Raw genomic sequence first — 19,349 nt, 5'->3', positions numbered from 1 at the left:
CAGGCCAGAGTCCTTGTATCTCTTTACAAATTGACTCAAGAACAAATGGAAGCCTTGCCGGGTGCAGTGGCTCACACCTGTAATCCCAGCCACTTGGGAGGCTGAGGTAGAAGGATCGCTTGAGCCCAGGAATTTGAGGCTGAAGTGAGCTATGATCACACCACTGCACCCCAGCCTGAACAACAGAGTGAGACCCCCATCTCTTTAAAAAAAAGAACAAATGGAAGCTTTTAACATGAATATATCCGTGACTTACAGGCCCTCTCCTCTGAGAGGGTTAGTCCTCCAACTTAACTTCCTGATGCCTTGTTATCAGGTAGCAGTAACTGTATCAAATTCTAAAAGCTGACTGATGAATGTTTTGGCCTAAACAGGCCACCATATTTATTTCTGTTTTTTATTGTGTGTTTCCCCCCGACTCAAATATAAGCTCCTTGAGGGCCGGGCTTTGTTGTTGCAGTTGTTATTTATATATGTTGTATGTCTGTATGTTTTCTGTGTTTTCTTTTCCTGTTATATCCCCAGCACTTAGAACAGTACCTCACACATGATAGGCACTCAATAAATATTTGTTGCATGAATTAATACATGTGGATAGGCTCCATAATCACCAAAATATAAACAGTGTCATGGTTTTTCAAAACCCAGTAATGGAACATATAGACTGTTTCTTTTAACCTTTGCAATTTTAGGGGATAAATTGAGCCCTTCAAATAATAATCTGCTATCAAAATACTGAATAGAAGAGAAATTAACAAGTTGCTTGAATTTCCTTTATTTTTTAATTTTTAGGTGAGGGAACACCTTCCTGAAGAATGTACTGAGAATCCTAATTGGGCCCTTTTAATGTTTAGTGGTGACAGAGCACAAAGACTCAAGATCAAGGAAGAGAGTGAGGCATTTTCTGAAGCGCTTAAAGAAGAAACTGAGTTTCATTCTACTTTATATCACATGGTGAGGGATTTTGCTTCTAAAGAAGCAATGGAGAAAGTCAGGAGTTCCAACTGTCAGTTTGTCAACTCTGTGTGCCACATGCTGCTCTCTACCAGATTGCTCAGCTACTCCTAACCTCCACTTACAAACTGTATTCAGTATGAAGAACCAAGCATGGTGAAAGACAGGTATTTCTGCAACAGAATGTAATGAGTGAATGAATACATTTCACATCAACTATTAAAATTTTGTAGTCAGCATTTTCTACTCAAGTTTTATTTTAAACACAGTATGGCTTTTTTTCCTTTGAATACTTGGCCTGTTAAGAATTTCAACTTTCACTCTATGAAGATTTAAATGATTCTTTATTTCAATAAACTTTAACAAACAATATATAATAAAAGCTCATTCAAAGATCATAGGCAGACTTCTTCCCTGTTGTATTTTAGTTGGGGAGATAAAGGCAAAAAGAGGAAATGTAAGCTATCTTACAGTCATTCTGAGAACCTCTGGTTTCATGCTATACTTTCCCAGCTAAAAGTTACTAATTTACGAAGTTCAGATACTGAAACTTAAAAATCAAGATCCATATATTAGGATGTCCTGCTGTCACACTGGTGGTGGCCCATTGTGTCGGAGTCTGGTAAATGGCCACAAGATATGTTCTAGAGACGTCCATGAGTCCTCTTGCTGTGTGGGAGCAGCATCCACAGACTTCTGGAAAAATCGGCCTGTGAGGAAGCTCATCAAAGCTGCAAACAGTACAATGAATGCAATAGAAAGCCAGAGGGCCTTATTAGCCTTTCTGATGGAGGACTTGAGATTTGTTGCCCAGGAAGCTATTGTGTCATAACTATAAGGAAAACACAAACAGAATTTGATAATTGGTCATTTGTCATTAGAAACATTCCTTTTGCTAACACCACCAATCAGGTGATCTGTCCTCCATAGCCACAAAACTGCCTTTTAATCTGCATATTATGATTTATCATTTTAGTTTTGGAAACAATTTGCCTCTCACCCTTTGTAACTATTAGGATTAAAGAAATGATGTGCTATGATGAGAATCTGAAAATTACGTGATGTAGGCCTATCTTCTAACAAGTACATACAAGTATCTCATTCTTTCAGTAAGGTAAGGCAACATACTCCTACAGTGGAAACAAAATGTTCTTTGCTGGGTAGAGCGGATGTCTGTGTATGTACTTATGTGTGTGTACAGTAGTCCCCCTTTGTTCTTGTGGGATAGGCTCCAAGACTGCCAATGGATGCCTGAAGCCGAAAATAGTACTAAACCCAGTATATACTGTTTTTTCCTATGGATACATGCCTATAATAAAATTGAATTTATAAATTAAGCACAGTAAAAGATGAACAATAACTAACATAAAATAGAATAATTTATAACAATATATTACAGTAGAAGTTATGTGAATGTAGTCTCTCTCTCAAAATAGGTAACATAGGTTCAAGGATAACTAGACATACAAAGTTTGTTGTTCATCTTAAATATAACAATTTGGTAAGTCTTTTAGTAATTTGGTTAAGATTAATACTGTCAGCCCTGCCTCACCCTTTCCCATTCCACTAAAATGGTAGAATTTATCAAGTAGATAACTTACACTGAAGAGACATCCCACTTTGATGGATTATTTTTCTTTTCAGAAAGACTTGGCTTCCTTGTCCTTTCTACTATTTCTTCTCCAGGTGGCTCTGAGTCATCTTTAGTTCTGTAAATAAATATTGTTTTTAATATTTGAAACTAAGGATAATATGCTATAATTATTCATAAAATATTGGTAAATCTTACTGTAACTCAAGAGACAAATGTTCTGTTTTAGGGAAACTTGATAAATATCTAACTCTAAAAATCAAATCACCAGATTTATAACGTAAACCTTTTATAGAAATTTAATTAAAAATAAGTTCCTCTATTTAGAAAAATAATAAATGTGTAGAAAGAATATTAGCCAAGTATATACAAAAAGGGGAAATTTAAAAAGAACATTCTGAAGTTAGTCTCACCACTCATCATTAACCAATGTTATTACTATGATTTCTTTGTCTGCATGCATATATATATATGCATGTTTAACCATACTTTATTAAACACTTTAATCTCAGCACTTTGGGAGGCCAAGGAAGGGGACTCCTCCCAAGGATCTCAGGATTCCAGGGATTGCTTGAGCCCTGGAGTTGGAGGCTGTAGTGAGCTATGGTTGCACCACTGCACCCCAGCCTAGGCAACAGAGTCAGACTCTTGTCTCTTAAAAAATATATATATATATTCTATATACACATTTATAGATTATATACACATTTATATTGTACATTATGCATATATGTATATAATACATATTTATACTCATTTTTATATACTACATAACACATTTATATTTTTTATATGTGTGCATATATTATATATAAATGTATGTATAATATATTTTTTAAGAGACAGAGTGACTCTGTTGCTATACTGGAGTACAGTATATATAAATATATACTATATATAGACATATTTATATATAATATATACATACACATTTACATATATAATATGTACACATATTAATATATACTATTCAAAGCTTATAATATAGAATATGTATATATTATGTGTATATATAGTATATATAATGTATAAAAATATGTATATATTATATATGTATAATACATATTCATAGGTATATATATTTTATATATGGGTATGTACATACACCTGTGTGTGCGTGTGTGTATGTGTATATATAAAACAAATGTGGGCACCATATTTCTTCCTTTTAAATTTGATTGTATTTAACATTAGTAAAAATCTTTTCTCATTATTATTGAATGTATTCCTTTCTCTGTATGATTTCCAATCAGTGCTAACTTGTGGAGTAACATCAGAGTTTATTTTTTTCTCTGAAAATCTTAATAATTTAAAAAGTGTTTTTGAAAATATTCTCAATGTAAAACGAGTTAAAATAAAAGGTTAGTTAAAATAAATTAGTATTCAGTGAACTGGGAAATAGCAATTGATTGACTGCATTTTAAATCAAATCATATTATTTAAAGAGGTGTTCCTCCACCTAAGCAAAACGTAATTGTTCCACTATATTTGCTGATGAGTTCCGAGTTGGATTTGAATTTTGAAATCTCAAGCTCATAATACCCTGAGAATTGCCAAAGGGAAATGTGTCTCAAAGATCTTTTTTTTTTTTCATTCAAACATCTATAGGAAATAAATATGATAGACTTTAGGTTTTAAAGAAAACAAGACCCAAAAGCCAGGATAAATTGCATTTCTATAAGATTCTCAAGGTTTCAGTCTTTTGTTTACAAAGACTTCTCAGTGGAAATCATACCATACTAACAAAAAGCAAAAACTAGATAATCTTTTGAAGGAGACTCTTGAACTGATTTTTTTTTTTCCCAACCAGCTCAAAAAAGATTCATTATGTTAACTCTAAATCTGAAAACAGTTGTAACACATGCAGTAGGCAACCAGGACTTTAAGGGAAAAAAAAAGAAAAGAAACCAAAACAGATTATCTGAAGTTTGCACCATGTCATGCTCATCTTTATATTCCTTAGAATTAAGCAGAGTATTCATCACATGGTAGGCACTCATGAAAATGTATAAAATAAGCATAAAATCATCTCCTTAAGATCCCTCACTTTAACAGATATGAAAACTGAGACCAACTAAGGTTAGGCACTTTTTCTAATGTCACCCAAGGACTTAGAGGTAGCATTTCTGCATATCCCTCCTTCTTGCCCTCTACCTTTCACTATAGGAGTATATTTGTTTAGTTTGCTAGATACAGAGATAGCAATTCAGTATTCCTCTACTCTTCATTTACATAAATGGTAGATGTACATACATGTTACATATGTGCCTATATGTTATATAATACATACGTTATATATCTCATGTTTTAAATATATATATATATAAATAGATGGACATTTTACTTCTGTGGCTCTTTATTGACCTTTCCCCATTATGGACAGACACCTGGACAGGAAAAAAATTATCTTCACAAATATGGCAAATTCCAGGGTCTTTTCTAACTTAAAACCTCAAACTTTGCCATTCTGAGAGCTATGAGAGTGAATGTATTACTATTCAGAAATCACATTTCTATTGTGCTTTAGTTTATAAAAGCATTTTACAATGAATTATCTTTTTAATGATACAGCATTATTGCATCTCCGTGGAATAAAAGTGATTCCCACTGTTTATGTCCCAGTTCATGTCAGATTAATAAACACACTGAGCTTCACCTACTTTAGTTCACATTTTTCTTCTTCAGCATCTGCCCAGGAATAGGTGCTAATAAATCGAGGTAATGAGGGACGGTGTTCACTCTGCTTTGACCCCAAAATACGCCTAAATAAAGATGATTATAGCCACTTGTCAAATCAAATACATCTGTCGCCATTATCAATTTATTTCCTACTGCTTAAATAAACACAAAATTATATGTCCTAATTTTTTTTTCTTGGCACATTCACAGATTTCCTACTTCATGATAAAAAACTTCATAATTATATACCAATTTACATAATTATTCTGTTTACACTTTGTACAAATCAAATATTACTATATCACTTAATTGAAACACTCATTTAGTTTAGCCCAAGTGTAAAATAGTAAGATTCCCAAAGAGGAACCATAAAATTACACTTACCAACTGCTTGACCTCCTACTGAATCGATCATTATTTTCCATCCCAGCCACCTTTAGAAGTTCAAATGTTAAAAGAAATGATAAAATATACGTTTATATTTTCTGTCATATGAAAATGAATTTACCTTTGACTAAGAACACTTAGGAATTGTCTTACCATTCCTGCATTTCCAATATTTCTGGGTAAAGAGGCAATAGTCACTCTTCGAAGAGAAGGTGGCTACCAGAAGGAGGAAAGTGTACATTTAGAAAACTGTCAATAATTTATCATTGTATGCAGCACCAATGAATATCCTTGCACATGCACATCCATGCACTTGACCACTGCTGAGTTAAACAGTAGACATATCTTATAGGATCCTCCTGTGGCCAAATTGTCTTCCAGAACTATTTTACCAGTTTATATTCCACCTAACTCAATGTTGGATTATTATAATTTATGCCAATCAAACAAATATAAGATTTCTTGTTTGGGTTTGCAATTATTTGACTTCTAGTAACATTGAACGTTGCTTTTTTACGTTAAATAATCATGTGTTTATCTTCTCTGAGAACCACCTGTTTATGTTTACCACCTTTGTCTATATTAATTTTGTTTATATTGAATTTTGTCTAAATTGAATTTTCATATTTCTGGCAGAAATGTTTTATTGTTAATCCAGCCAAATCTGTTCTTCTCTTTTGCCACCATTGCTTCTATGCTTAGAAAGATTTCTCCCAACTCAAGAGGAGATAAATATGCACCTACATGTATAGCTTTTTTGTTCATAGTTTCATTTTTTCCATTTAACACATTTAAGGATTGTCATGATGTTTTAATGAATGAATGTGTTTCTTGAGATTTGTACAGAAAAGCATTATGTACAGAAAAGTATTATGTGGTTCTTAAGGTTTAAATAAGTACATCAGGATACAAAATTTTTAAAAATGTAATAAATAAACTAAAGGGGTTCCATGTGAATCATTTTCTTAAACCATCATCCCTAATTTAATTTCATAGGTTAGTTGAGCATCAAGAATATGAAATCGTGGCCCAGGAAACTTGGTTTCTAATCATGCTCCTACCAATACATGATCATAACTGATCACTTAACTTCTGTGTTTCTCTTGCCTCGTCTGAAAAAGAGGGATTTGTATGGAATGATTTTAAAATCACTTATTGAAAAATTCTGTATATCTATGAAACCCTCATTTTTACACTGTGGCAAAACCTGCTGGTGACCTTTAGTATCACATTCTTCCTTCTTAGTAATAAGCCTCCCAAATACAAACTGTATTTTCCAGTCTCATTCGCAACAAAGAATGGAAGGAGAAATGTTATTTTGGACTTCTAGGGAGTGTCTTTACAGGGAGAGGGAACACTTGTCATTGCTTCTTTTTTTTTTCTTGGAATGAGATGATGTAATGATGGGGGCTTGGTGCCTGGATCTGAAGTAGCCATTTTAGACCCTGAGGCAGAAGCCAAGGGTTGAGGGTAGTGAGGCAGCAAGAAAGAAGGAGGCTGGTCCCTCAGGATCTTGTGAAGTTGCTGTGCCATTGTTGGGTTACCCACTTCCAATTTCAGTTTTGCAAAACAGAGAGAAACCATTGTTATACTGACTTTCTTCATGCTGCCAGGCACACTTAATTGATACAGAAATATAGCAGAGAGTATAAAAGCATACTTAGATAAACAAATACATCTATATGAATTAAAATCACTATTTGGTTATTTACATATAAAGGCCTGAAGCTTCGAATAACATTTTAAAACCATCTTACAAGTGTTTGCTAGACATTTGTTAAGTGAATTGCTAATTACCTTGGAGTTTAGAGAAGCTGAACGCTTTTTAATTTGGCAGTCATCTGAAAGGAAAAACAATGGACACGTTTTAGCTATTACACATGCCATTTATGTTAAAGCAATGTTTTAATTCTTTAAAGGTAAAGCAAAATTCAGAAAATATTTATTAAGACTTTAGAGACTACCGAGCAATATAAATATCTGTTTATCATTCATTTAATGCTTCATAACAATTACAATCTTAAGCAATGTAATACAGTCCTCTGTGTCACTGTGGTGTCCACAATGCCTAGCTAGCACAGGGTAGGCACCACATGTGCGTCTGCTGGAGAAAGGAATCCAAAAGTACAGTTCAGAAGAGTATCAAATAAGGTTACTGTTCTAGAACAGGGAACAGATTCTCGAAATAAGAATTCTGCTCAGAAAAGTTCATATTGCTTATGTTAAATAAAACTATTGTAAGATTTATAGAAACCATATGTTATTCCCCATGGCCTCATATGTTTCTCTCTTTTCCAGTTCATCAATCAGCTTACTGTGCCAGGGTCATTCCTTCCGTGAGGAATCAAAACCATTGCTAATGGCAGCACCCATTTCAGTTATTTCTCCTTACTTTTTACATGTGGAAAAATCCGAATGTATTCTAAATAGGGGAACACTAAGGTCAACTTCATAAGTTGGATTAAATATATTCTGTCATCTCAGTAATCTAAATTGAGTTAATAAATTTTTGGTGTCGTTACCAAAGAATCCTTCATGTGCCCCAACCTGTTTTCTGACACCTTACTTTTAGCTATATAAATAACAAGAATGAGTGATTTTTCTAATATAAACTTAGCCTAAGAGTTTTATTATACTAAAGTCATAATAAGACTTAGCAAAAAAGAGGAGAACGTAGAAAAACACAACTCATACTATTTTCATAAACTTTTATTACCATCATCTTCAAGAGGATTGAAAGACCTTTCATTCTGCAGAAGAACCTGTTTCAGTTCTTCTAATTCAGCATGCTCTTTGGCATACATCCTCTTCAAGTTTTCTACGTGCTGAATCATCACTTCAACTGCTTTACTGACCCGGCTTTCCTAGCAGGAGAAAAACAAGCACATTTACATTGAAAATACTCCTCTGAATTAAAAGATGGCAATTAAACACATTTACCTTCACTCCATTCCTAAATCCCATTAAAATGGCAATAAATGGTTTTTTTAAAAAAAGACATGCATCTACAGGGGCAAACAGAACAGAATATGACAACAAGACTTTGAAAGCTGGATAGAAGGACTAGTGGCAAATGACTAAGACCTGGAAAAGCTGAACCCTAAAAAAGGCAATAAGAAAAGCCTAGAAGCAATCTACATTGCACCTCAGTAAGGTTGAAGGTGGGTGTGTGAACAGAAGAAATAGTTGAAAGTCTGTGTTTAAAAAAAAAAAAAAATTAGGTCCAGAGATCCCCTTCCTTGCTCTGACCAGCAGAGCAATTTTCCCCACTATTTTGGTGAAAGACTGTATACAGGTGGATATCTAGAGAGAGTTGACTTGAGGTTCGTGGACTGGGAAAGAACAGATAGCTGATGATGGATCAATCATGCTGAAAACAATAGATTTAAGCAAAAATCTATATGCATATTGAATATTGAGATCCAGCCTTATTCCTCCTTCCAGCTTCCAAACACTGGCAGCCAGAGTTACACCCTCAAGGCAGGCAGTTGGACGGTTTTTCTCTGGGGATTCTAATATTCTAAGATAAAAGTCCTATAACTAATGACATTAGGAGTACCCCCCAGTGAAACATTTGAATGTTAATAGTCCTATGAATATTTGTGTACAAGTATCTGAGTGTCTGTTTTTAATTCTTTTGGGTATACATCTAGGAATGGAATTGCTGAGTCATATTAAAAGGTAAACATATTAGTTGAAAGTTAAACAAAACTAATATGTTTAACTTTTAACTATATTCTTAAACTTTTAAACATATTATTAGTAAACATATTCTATGTTTAACTTTTAAGGATCCACCAAACTGTTTTCCACAGTGGCTGAACCATTTCACATCTCCCAGCAACGTACAGTGTTTGCAGTCTCCCCACACCCTCACCAACGCTATTCCTTCTTTGCTTCCTCCCTCCCTCCTTACTTCCTTCCTTCCCACCTTCCTTCCTTTCTTCTTTCACAATAGACATCCTAGTGGGTGTGAAGTGGCATCTCATTGTGGTTTTGATTTGCATTTTCCGAATACATATAAGCATCTTTTTACCTGCTTATTGACCATTTGTATATCTTCTTTGAAGAAATGTCTACTGAAGTCTTTTGCCCTTTTTTTTTTTTTTTTCCAGACAGTTTTGCTTTTGTTGCCCAGGCTGGCATGCAATGGCACAATCTTGGCTCACTGCAACCTCTGCCTCCCAAGTTCCAGCAATTCTCCTGCCTCAGTCTCCCGAGTAGCTGAGATTACAGGCACGTGCCACCACGCCTGGCTAATTTTTGTATTTTTAGTAGATGAGGTTTTGCCATGTTGGCCAGGCTGGTCTCAAACTCCTAACCTCGTGATCTGCCCGCCTTAGCCCCCAAAAGTGCTGGGATTACAGGCGTGAGCCACTGCACCTGGCCACACATCCTTTCAAACCACAGTAAGACATTGGGTTTTACTCCAAGTAAAGTGAGGACCTTTAGGACACTGAACCAAAAAGTAACACAATCTAAGTTTTAAAAGGATTACTGTGGCTCCTTTATTAAGAACAGACTATGTTGGGAGGAGGGATTGGAATTGGATGGAAGCAGGGAGACCATATAGGAACCTATTGCATTAATCTGGACAAAATAGAATGGAGGCTTAGATCAAGATGGTAACAGTCGAAAGGGAAATAAGTGGTTGAATTCTGAATATATTCTGACAATTCAGCCAATAGGGTTTCTGTAGGATTTAATGTGAAGTGAGAGAGAAAGGTGTTGAGAGTTACTCCAACTCCCTCTGCCCCTATTTTGGCCTGAGCAACTAAAAGGACAGAGCTGCCCTTGAGTGAAGTAAGGAACTTATGCATGGGGTAAGATTTGGCGGGGGGACCATGAACACTTCAGTTTTGAATGTTAGGTTTGAGGTGATAAAACATCCAAGTGGGATTGTTGAGTCAGCAGTAGCATACCCTGGTCTGGAGCTCAGGGGAGTGGATTAGGCTAAACATAAGAATTTGAGAGTCCTCAGGTGACTGCATGGGATCACAGGGGGATGGCGTGCACATGGAGATCAGATGCGCACGAGTGGAGTCCCGCGGCTCTTCAGTATTCAGAGGTCCGGGAGAAGGGGTAGGACTGCAGGAAGCCCGGAAGGAGCAGTGCGTGATGTACAGAGAAGCCAGGGGGCGTGATGTCTGGAAGTTAAGTGAGGAAAGCGTTTCCAGGAAGAGGAAGACATCAGCCATGCCAGATGAGGACTGAGAAACTGAATTTCATAATGTGGAGGTCACTAATGACCTTGGAAAAATCTGCTTTGTGGAAGCAAAAGGCTGATTTAGATTGGTTTGAGAGAATATGGGAGGAGGAAGACTGAACACAGTGAGTACCATTCTGTCGAGGTTTGCTGTAAATGGGAGCAGAGAAACAGGGTGGTGGCCAGAAAAGAAAGGATGAAAGGTTACTTTGTTTGTGTTTGTTTTGTGTTATTATTCCCATCTAGAAAACAACATATCATTTGTGTGCTGATAGAAATGGTTCAGTAGAGTGGAGAAAATGTAAAAGAAGAAAAGTCAGGAGAATTTGGTCCCATGACTCTGAGTAAATTACTGGGGAAGGCTCTCATCTACAGAGGGGATAGGGTTAGAGACAATGCATCTTCAGGAACAAGAGCAAGGGAGTGTGTAAGGGATCACACGCCAGGAGGCTTTGCAGCAGTTTCCTTTGATTGTCCCAGTTTCCTCAGTGAGGTTGGAAGCAAAGTCATTACCTGTGTTTGAGAGAGAATATGGGGAAAGACATGAGAGTGGTTTGAGGAGAAAGGAAAGGCTGGGAAACTGATGTTTAAGAGAGAAGGAGGGTGATTGAGGGGAAGCCCCACGGACCCACTTGAGGCTGGTGATAATGAATTCAAAGAGAAACAGGTCAGCATGGGAATGTGACATTTTCCAGCTCTGCAGGCATGAGAGGGAGAAGCAGATTTACTTGCAGATTCGCCAAATGAGTAAGACAAAGCAAGAAAGGGAAAAGTGTTGAGGGGTTGTGCAAGGTAGTGAAAACTATGTTTAACTGTGGAGTATAAGCTTGGCCAGGAAAGCAGAGTGGCCAACAGTAGCGTGAGGGACAGTGAAAAGGTGTGAGGGGCCAGAGATTGATACAAGAACTAAATATCTTCATAGTAGAAGAGCAACAGATAATACCTAAAACTGAAAATAAATCACTAAATGACTCATGAGCATGTTATTTAAAAATGTGAATGCAAATACAAAACAAATAAGACAAAAGAGTTGAAAGTTGTTTCTCTGGATCATACAAAATTAGTAAGGCTTATAGAGCTGATTGACCTTTTAAAAAACTATGTGCATATATAACTTTAGTAAAAATGAAACAAAGAATAACAGTATTCTCTAGTGAGGGGTTAAAAAGGAGCTAAGTTGTAAAAATGTATAACAAATGATCAAACTAAAATTACCACCACAATTAAATTTCTCCTTAAGAAAATATATTTTAACAAGTCTGCTTAGGTATAGATTTTAAAAATTCATACCTCCCCAGGTTTGCCGACAAAGGAATTTTGGAATTCTACTTCTCTAAGGACAAGTACACACAGATGCATATACAAGGATATTTACTGTAATATTGTTTATATCAGAAAAATATCAAGAACATCCTGAAATGATTGAATACAAAGAATTGGTTAAATAATTTATGTCTACTCAACCAGTAGAATACCATAAAATGGTGATATGTGCGTATATATTTATATCACACAGAAAGTTACCTATGTTATATGATGAATAAAAAGCAGATTATAATACTATATAAGGGATTATAAACACTATATATAACACTATACATCTTGAAGAATATATCACAAAATTTTTATGATTGTCACTGGCTCGTGTTATTAGATTTTTTTTACATTTTTTATTTGTACATTCCATTTCTTTCTATATTAAACACATATGTCTTATACAACAAAAGTATTTTTAAAACTTATTCCTAGAAATGAGAAATCCATAGTCTCAGGAAAAATGAGTCTTTTTTGTAATTTCATTCTAACCAGAGAAATGAAGACAGGTTACCTGATTGATGGCTCCCAACATCTCAGCCCTACTGGCCACTCGTGCTGTGCACTGGCTAAGAAACTTTATACTCTTCTCCAGCTTCTTAATGATTTCCTGTGCCTGGTTGTCATCTTCACACAGAGATGTTAAAGACTGTACAGAAAACAGCATATTAAAAGATATCCAAAACAAGCATTCAGCGAGTGATTCTAACACTGACTAAGTTGCAAATGTGGATGACATTCTAATCTCAATTATTTTGGTGGAAGATGAAAAGCAGCAGCAAAGGCCAATCATGAATGATACTGATATATTATTATCTATGTTGGGTACTGGGTAGATATATGCAGGTGATCACAAATCTTTCATGTCTATTCTTGATCCCTTTTTTCTTTACTTCCCAAATTTGCCACATCTTTCTTTCTACAGCTAATAGGATGGGCTACAATTAATTGACAATGGTAAAGAGATTATGCTTATAAAAGAGGTGAATATCATATAAGGAGCATAGGTTGGAATTTTAAGAAACGTAACCAAACATACTGGAATTAACAATGTCCCTGACAACGATGCTTGTTCTTCCATGAATGATAAAGTATGATTGGGATGGCTAGGTGAATATGCATTCATTGCCTTATGAATTTTCCTCTCAATCCTGTGCCCTTTACACAATACGATGCCCTTCCTGATGAACATCCTTCTCACCAGAGTACAGACAGGATTAAGTGAATAACAGATTTGGAAGCAGACATGACACTGCTCATTACCTATGTGATTGTGAGCAAGTTTCTAAAACTTTCCCAAATCTAAAACAACATGAATTATAAGAGACACCATGATTTTGTATATCATTAAGAAAGAAAAGGCTGTCAATAAAACCATTAGGCACCACCAACTATAAATTGCATCATAATTTTAGAAATGTTAAAAAAAAATTCAACCTTTCTGATTTGCTGTTTCCTCATCTGTCCGATCGGGACAGTCACATATCCTCTCCAGGAATACTGTCATATGAGAGGTAAGAGATGCTAACTGCTTGTTGCACATTTGGTGCTCAATGAAGGACAGCCACTTTTGAAACAGACAGATATGGATAAGTTGTAGTCAGAGAGTTGCTAACCAACTAGAATGGCAATTGTCAGACTGCAGTTTCTTAAGTGGTTTAAACCACCACCTCCAGTTGGGAAGGAAAGAGCAGATATTAATTGTTAGCAAAACAGAGTATGGTCAACCAGGATTAAGCCGTGAAGAAATAGAGAATCTGAACAGGCCCATAACTAGAAAGAAGATTGAATCAGTAATCAAACATCACCCAAAAAGAAAATCCATGGCTGAATGGCTTCACTAGGGAATTCTACCAAACATTTAAAGAATTAATGCCAGTCTTCATAAAACTCTTCCCAAAAATTGAAGAGGAATACTTCCAAGCTCATTCCATGAAGTCCACATTACCTTAATGCCAAAGCCGGAAAAAGACATTAAAGAAAAAAAAACTACAGACCAGTATCTCTGATAAATATTAACGTAAACATTCTCAACAAAATACTAGTAGAGTGAATTCAACAGCACATAAAAAGGATTATACATTATGTACAAGTAGGGTTTATTTCTATATTATAAGGGTGATTTAACATATGAAAATCAATCAATATAATATACCACATTAACAAAAAGGGGGACAAAAGCCATATGGTCATTTCAACTGATGCAGAAAAAGCATGTGATAAGATTGAACACACTTTTCTGATTAAAAAACAAAAACTAGGAATACTAACAAAAAGGTGTGAAAAACCACACAGATTATTTTTACTATGTCATTGAAGTGCTAATTAAGAAAACTAGAAATAAAAGAAAATTTCCTTAACCTAATAAAAGTTATATATGAAAACCCCACTACAATTATACTCAGTGGTGAAAGACTGAAAGCTTATTCCTTAAAGTCAGGAACAAGGTGAAGATGCCCACTGTCACCACTATTATTCAACATAGTACAACTATTATTCAAAAGTTCTAGCCAGAACAATTAGGCAAGGAAAATAATGAAACGTTATCCAAATCAGAAAGGAAGAAGTAAAATTATTTCTGTTTGTAGATGATATGATCTCATACATAGTAAACACTAAAAATTCCACCAAAAAATCTGTTAGAACTAATACACACATCCAACAAAATTGTAGGGTACACAATTAACACAAAAAATTAGTTGTCTTTCTACACACTAACAATTTCCAAAAAGGAAATCAAGAAAAAAAATTCCCTTTACAATAGCATCAAAATGAATAAAATACTAAGGAATAAACCTAACAAAGGAGATAAAAGAGCTGTACACTGAAAACCACAAAACATTGCTGAAAAAAATTAAAGAAGACATAAATAAATGGAAATACATCTTGTGTTCAAGGGTTGGTAGACCTAATTTTGTTAAGATATCTATACTACCCAAAGTGATATACAGATTCAAGGGTGTCTCTATCAAAATCTCAATGGCATTTTTTTTTTTTTTTTGCAGAAATAGAAAAATTTATCCCAAAATTCATATGGAATCTAAAGGGACTCCAATAGCCAAAACACTTTCGAAAAAGAAAAAGGAAGAGGGCTCATGCTTCCTAATTTTAAAACATATTACAATGCTACAATAATTAAACAGTGTGGTACTGGCATAAAAACAGACATATAGACCAATGGAATAGAATTAAAAGCCCAGAAATAAATGTATATGAAATGATCTTCAACCAGGGTGCCAAGAATGCACAATGAGGAAAGGATGGTCTCTTCAACAAAATATTGCTGAGAAAACTCAATATCCACATACAAAAGAATGAAGTTGGACCCTTACCTTACATCATATATAAAAACTAAAAATGGATTAAATACCTAAAAGTAAGACCCCAAACTAGAAAACTTCTAGAAGAGAACATAAGGGAAAAGTTTCAGGACATTGGTTTTGGCAATGATTTCTTGGATATAACACCAAGAGCACAGATAACAAAAATGAAAATAGACGAATGAAACTACATCAGATTTAAAAGTCTTTATGCATCAAAGGACCCAGTCAACAGAAAAGGCAACCTATAGAATGGGAGAAAATATTTTCAAACCATACAACTGATAAGTTATGGGTTAATAGCCACAATATATAAAGAACTTCTGCAACTCAACAATTAAAAATCCAAATAACTCAATTAAAAAATGGAAAGAGAGTGGCCTGAAGGCCCTGCCACATTGAGTACAGCCTCCTGGGCATGCAGGTCCATGATATTCAAGAACATTTTATGAAGAACACATTCTATGAAAGATAAAGCTTGTCAAAAGTGCAAGCCTACCAATGTGTTTGATTTTCCTATGTAATTCTGCCGTCTGAAGAATTGGCAGGCTTGTTGAAAATAAGAAAGATGAAGAACCTTATGAAACCTTTGATCCTTCTTTACACAGCTCATCTATGTATGCCAATGAAGAATTCTCCAAATATTATGGATTATCTATCACTTCAACTCCTCTAGGAAAAGAAGCAAAAAGAAGCTCAAGCACTTCTGAAAATGAAGGAAGTGAAAATGAATCTGCAAAAATGAGTGCAAAAACGCCAGGAAGAAAACTCAAACCCATTAGCAATGAGTCTGAAAGCACTGAAGAAAGTGATGTGAGAAGAAAAGTTAAATCAGTGGAGAAAATAAGGACCCAACAACACAAGGCTATTCCAACTGCAGCATCTTCAGACCTTTCAGAGAAACCAGCTGACTCAGTCACTTCCAAAAAGATAGGACCCATTAGTGCCCAGCCATCTGTTGAAAAAGACACAGTGACAACAGAAAGTCAAGCAAAAACTCAGAAAAAAAGGGAATACATCTTATGGCAAAAGGAAGGTATCAAGAAGTGAAGCCATAGTCTCAGATATTTCCAACATTGTGCATATTTAGTGTCTAGAAGGAAAGAAAACCAACATCATGGAATTGAATATTGTTTTGCCTGCATTTGAGAAAACCCTCGTCCAGTATAAACATAGAATAGAATCTAAAATGTGTAAGAAAGCCATCAATAAATTTTATTTTAATAGTAAATAAGAACTCAACAAAATGTTTAAAAAGTCCAGATATTGAAAAATCTGAAAAAGAAGAATGCTAAGGTAATTTCAGATATCAAAAAGAAATGGCAGTGTTTGACTGATGTCCAGGATGAACTGCTTTGGTTAGAGCCACCAAATGAAGCAACTACAAACAAAATATTATGAACATAAGGAGAGAACAGTCTTCCCTTAGGAATGCAGCTATTTCTTATTTAATTCAAAACAACTTCATCAGAAGTATTCAGATGTTCAGGAGAAAGAACCAAACGTAAAGGAAACACATGATTCATCCAGCCTTCCAGGTGTTATTTAAAGCAGGAACACTTTTGGGAGCTGAAAACCATCTGTAAAATATCAACCATCAATGAGAGAAGTTCCTCCACCAGGAATGAGAGACCAGTCTACTAAAATATGCCTCTAGAAAGATTACTTTTATGCTACTGTGTTACCTTCTAAAACTGTACCTTTTTTTTTTTTTTTTGAGATACAGTCTTGCTCTGTCACCCAGGCTGGAGTGCAATGGCACGATCTCGGCTCACTGCAACCTCCACCTCCTGAGTTCAAGCGATTCTCCTGTCTCGGCCTCCCAAGTAGCTGAGATTATAGGTGTGTGCCATCATGCCAAGTTAATTTTCTTTTTTAAGACGCAGTTTCACTCTTATTGCCCAGGTTGAGTACAGTGGTGTGATCTCAGCTGACTGCAACCTCTGCCTCCCAGATTCAAGTGATTCTCCTGCCTCAGCCTCCCGAGTAGCTGGAACTACAGGCGCCCTCCATCACGCCTGGCTAATTTTTGTATTTTTAGTAAAGACAGTGTTTCACCATGTTGGCCAGGCTGGTCTCAAACTCCTGACCTCAGATGATCTGCCCGCCTTGGCCTCCCAAAGTGTTGGGATTACAGGCGTGAGCCACTGCGCCCAGGCCAAGTTAATTTTTGTATTTTTAATAGAGACAGGGTTTCACCATGTTGGCCAGGCTAGTGTCAAACTCCCGACCTCAGGTGATCTGCCCACCTCAGTCTCCTGAAGTGCTGGGATTATAGGAGTGAGCCACCGTGCCCAGCCCTGAAACTGTACTTTTATAAATACATTTTTTTTTCTGCAAAGAAAACAGAAAGGGACTTTAATAGATATTTTTCCAAAGATGATATACAAATGGCCAACAAGCACATAAAAAGATGCACAATATCATTATCCATTAGAGAAATATAAACCACACCACAATAAGATACCACTTCACACCCATTAGGGTGGCTATCATAAAATCAAACAGAAAATAACAAGTGTTGGTGAAGATGTGGAGAAACCGGAACCTTTGTGCACTTGTTGGTAACAATCTAAAATGATAGAGCTGCTATGAAAAACAGTATAGTGGTTTCTAAAAAATTAAAAATAGAAATACTATATGACCTAGCAAGCCCACTCCTGAGTCCAGATATACTCAAAAGAACTATAAGCAAGGTCTCCAAGGGTCTCCAAGAGATATTTACACACCTATGTTTCTAACAGCACTATTCACAATAGCCAAGAAGTGGATGCAACCCAAATGCCCATCAATGGATGAATAGATAAGCAAAAATTGATAGCTACAAGAGAATTTTACTGAGCTTTTAAAAAGAAGGAAATCCACTCACATGCTATAATATGGATAAGCCTTGAAGACATTATACTAAGTGAAATGAGCCAGTTACAAAAGACAAGTAATGTATGAGTCCCTAAAGTAGTCAAATTCATAGAGTCAGTAGGATAATGGTTGCCAGGGGATGGGGTAAGGAGGAAAAGGGAAATGAACAGGTACAGAGTTTCAAGATCTGTTTTGCAACAATGTAAATAAACTTACATTGAACTGTGCACTTGAAGATGTTCAAAATGATAAATTTTATGTTACATATTTTATCACAGTAAAAAATAACATGATTCTTTCCCATGGTTTCTGAATTTTAATGTCCTTCATCCAAAACTAAGCCTACTAATTTTCCAGCTCATCTCTAAATGTATGGTAACTTCACTATATGGAAGGATAACAGTAGTTGTTACACTCCTATGCACCCCCATTCTTCTCTCAGTACCCTACAGCAGGCTTGCCCATCATCTGCAAGACTGAATCAGTTACCATTCCCTTTCCTCAGTTAATCATAAATGGAAATAAACTCGATTCTCTTCTTTGAAGCTTAAAATTGATATTATTTCCTATTGCTCAGTTTTCTGCATGATTCCTCTTCTGCCTGAAATTTGAAAATCCAGAGAAAAGGCAGATGACTCATGCAACCTGCTTTAAAAAGACATTTTTCATTTTATTGCTGATACTCTTATTAGTGAAACTTTTATTTCAGCCTGGTCCTGCTTTTTTACTTTCTATGATTCACATTTGGGTCAGGCAGAGCTTGGTACCTGGTACCGGTTTGGGTCATACAAGTAATTTCTTATGTACTTACGAAAGTGTTATTAAAAATATGACCAGATGTTTTCTGTGGGTGTTTTTTGTTTTGTTTTTGAGACAGGGTCTCACTTTGTCACCCAAGCTGGTAGGCAATGGTGTGATTATAGCTCCCTGCAATCTCCAACTCCTGGGCTCAAATGATCCTCCTGCCTCAGCCTCCCAAGTAGCTGGGACTACAGGTGCGCACCACCGCATCTGGCTAATTTTTTTTTTTTTTTTTTTT

The 19,349-nt window shown here is 35.7% G+C and overlaps 2 protein-coding genes and 1 pseudogene across 8 annotated transcripts in view; 2 read left to right on the top strand and 1 right to left on the bottom strand.

The window, feature by feature from the left end:
- CASC1 (cancer susceptibility candidate 1) overlaps positions 1-1,326 on the top strand; it is a 101,874-nt gene extending 100,548 nt beyond the window's left edge. For all 4 annotated transcript variants that reach the window (XM_011994789.1, XM_011994790.1, XM_011994791.1 and 1 more), the window contains one exon: positions 793-1,326. In XM_011994789.1, the coding sequence (XP_011850179.1) occupies positions 793-1,068 (276 nt within the window). In that variant the 3' untranslated portion in view covers positions 1,069-1,326. The remainder of the gene's footprint in view (positions 1-792) is intronic.
- The window catches only part of LRMP (lymphoid-restricted membrane protein), a 93,011-nt gene continuing 74,941 nt past the window's right edge, over positions 1,280-19,349 (bottom strand). For all 4 annotated transcript variants that reach the window (XM_011994792.1, XM_011994793.1, XM_011994796.1 and 1 more), the window contains 8 exons: positions 12,646-12,780; positions 8,328-8,475; positions 7,409-7,452; positions 5,765-5,827; positions 5,609-5,658; positions 5,206-5,307; positions 2,556-2,663; positions 1,280-1,786 (listed from right to left, as the gene is read on the bottom strand). In XM_011994792.1, coding sequence (XP_011850182.1) covers positions 1,543-1,786; positions 2,556-2,663; positions 5,206-5,307; positions 5,609-5,658; positions 5,765-5,827; positions 7,409-7,452; positions 8,328-8,475; positions 12,646-12,780 — 894 coding nt within the window. In that variant the 3' untranslated portion in view covers positions 1,280-1,542. The remainder of the gene's footprint in view (positions 1,787-2,555; positions 2,664-5,205; positions 5,308-5,608; positions 5,659-5,764; positions 5,828-7,408; positions 7,453-8,327; positions 8,476-12,645; positions 12,781-19,349) is intronic.
- LOC105550010 lies at positions 15,880-17,079 on the top strand (annotated as a pseudogene).

Source organism: Mandrillus leucophaeus, unplaced genomic scaffold, assembly GCF_000951045.1.
Source record: "Mandrillus leucophaeus isolate KB7577 unplaced genomic scaffold, Mleu.le_1.0 Scaffold461, whole genome shotgun sequence".
In the NCBI taxonomy this organism is placed as follows: domain Eukaryota; kingdom Metazoa; phylum Chordata; class Mammalia; order Primates; family Cercopithecidae; genus Mandrillus; species Mandrillus leucophaeus.
This window is presented reverse-complemented; position numbering and strand designations above follow the sequence as displayed.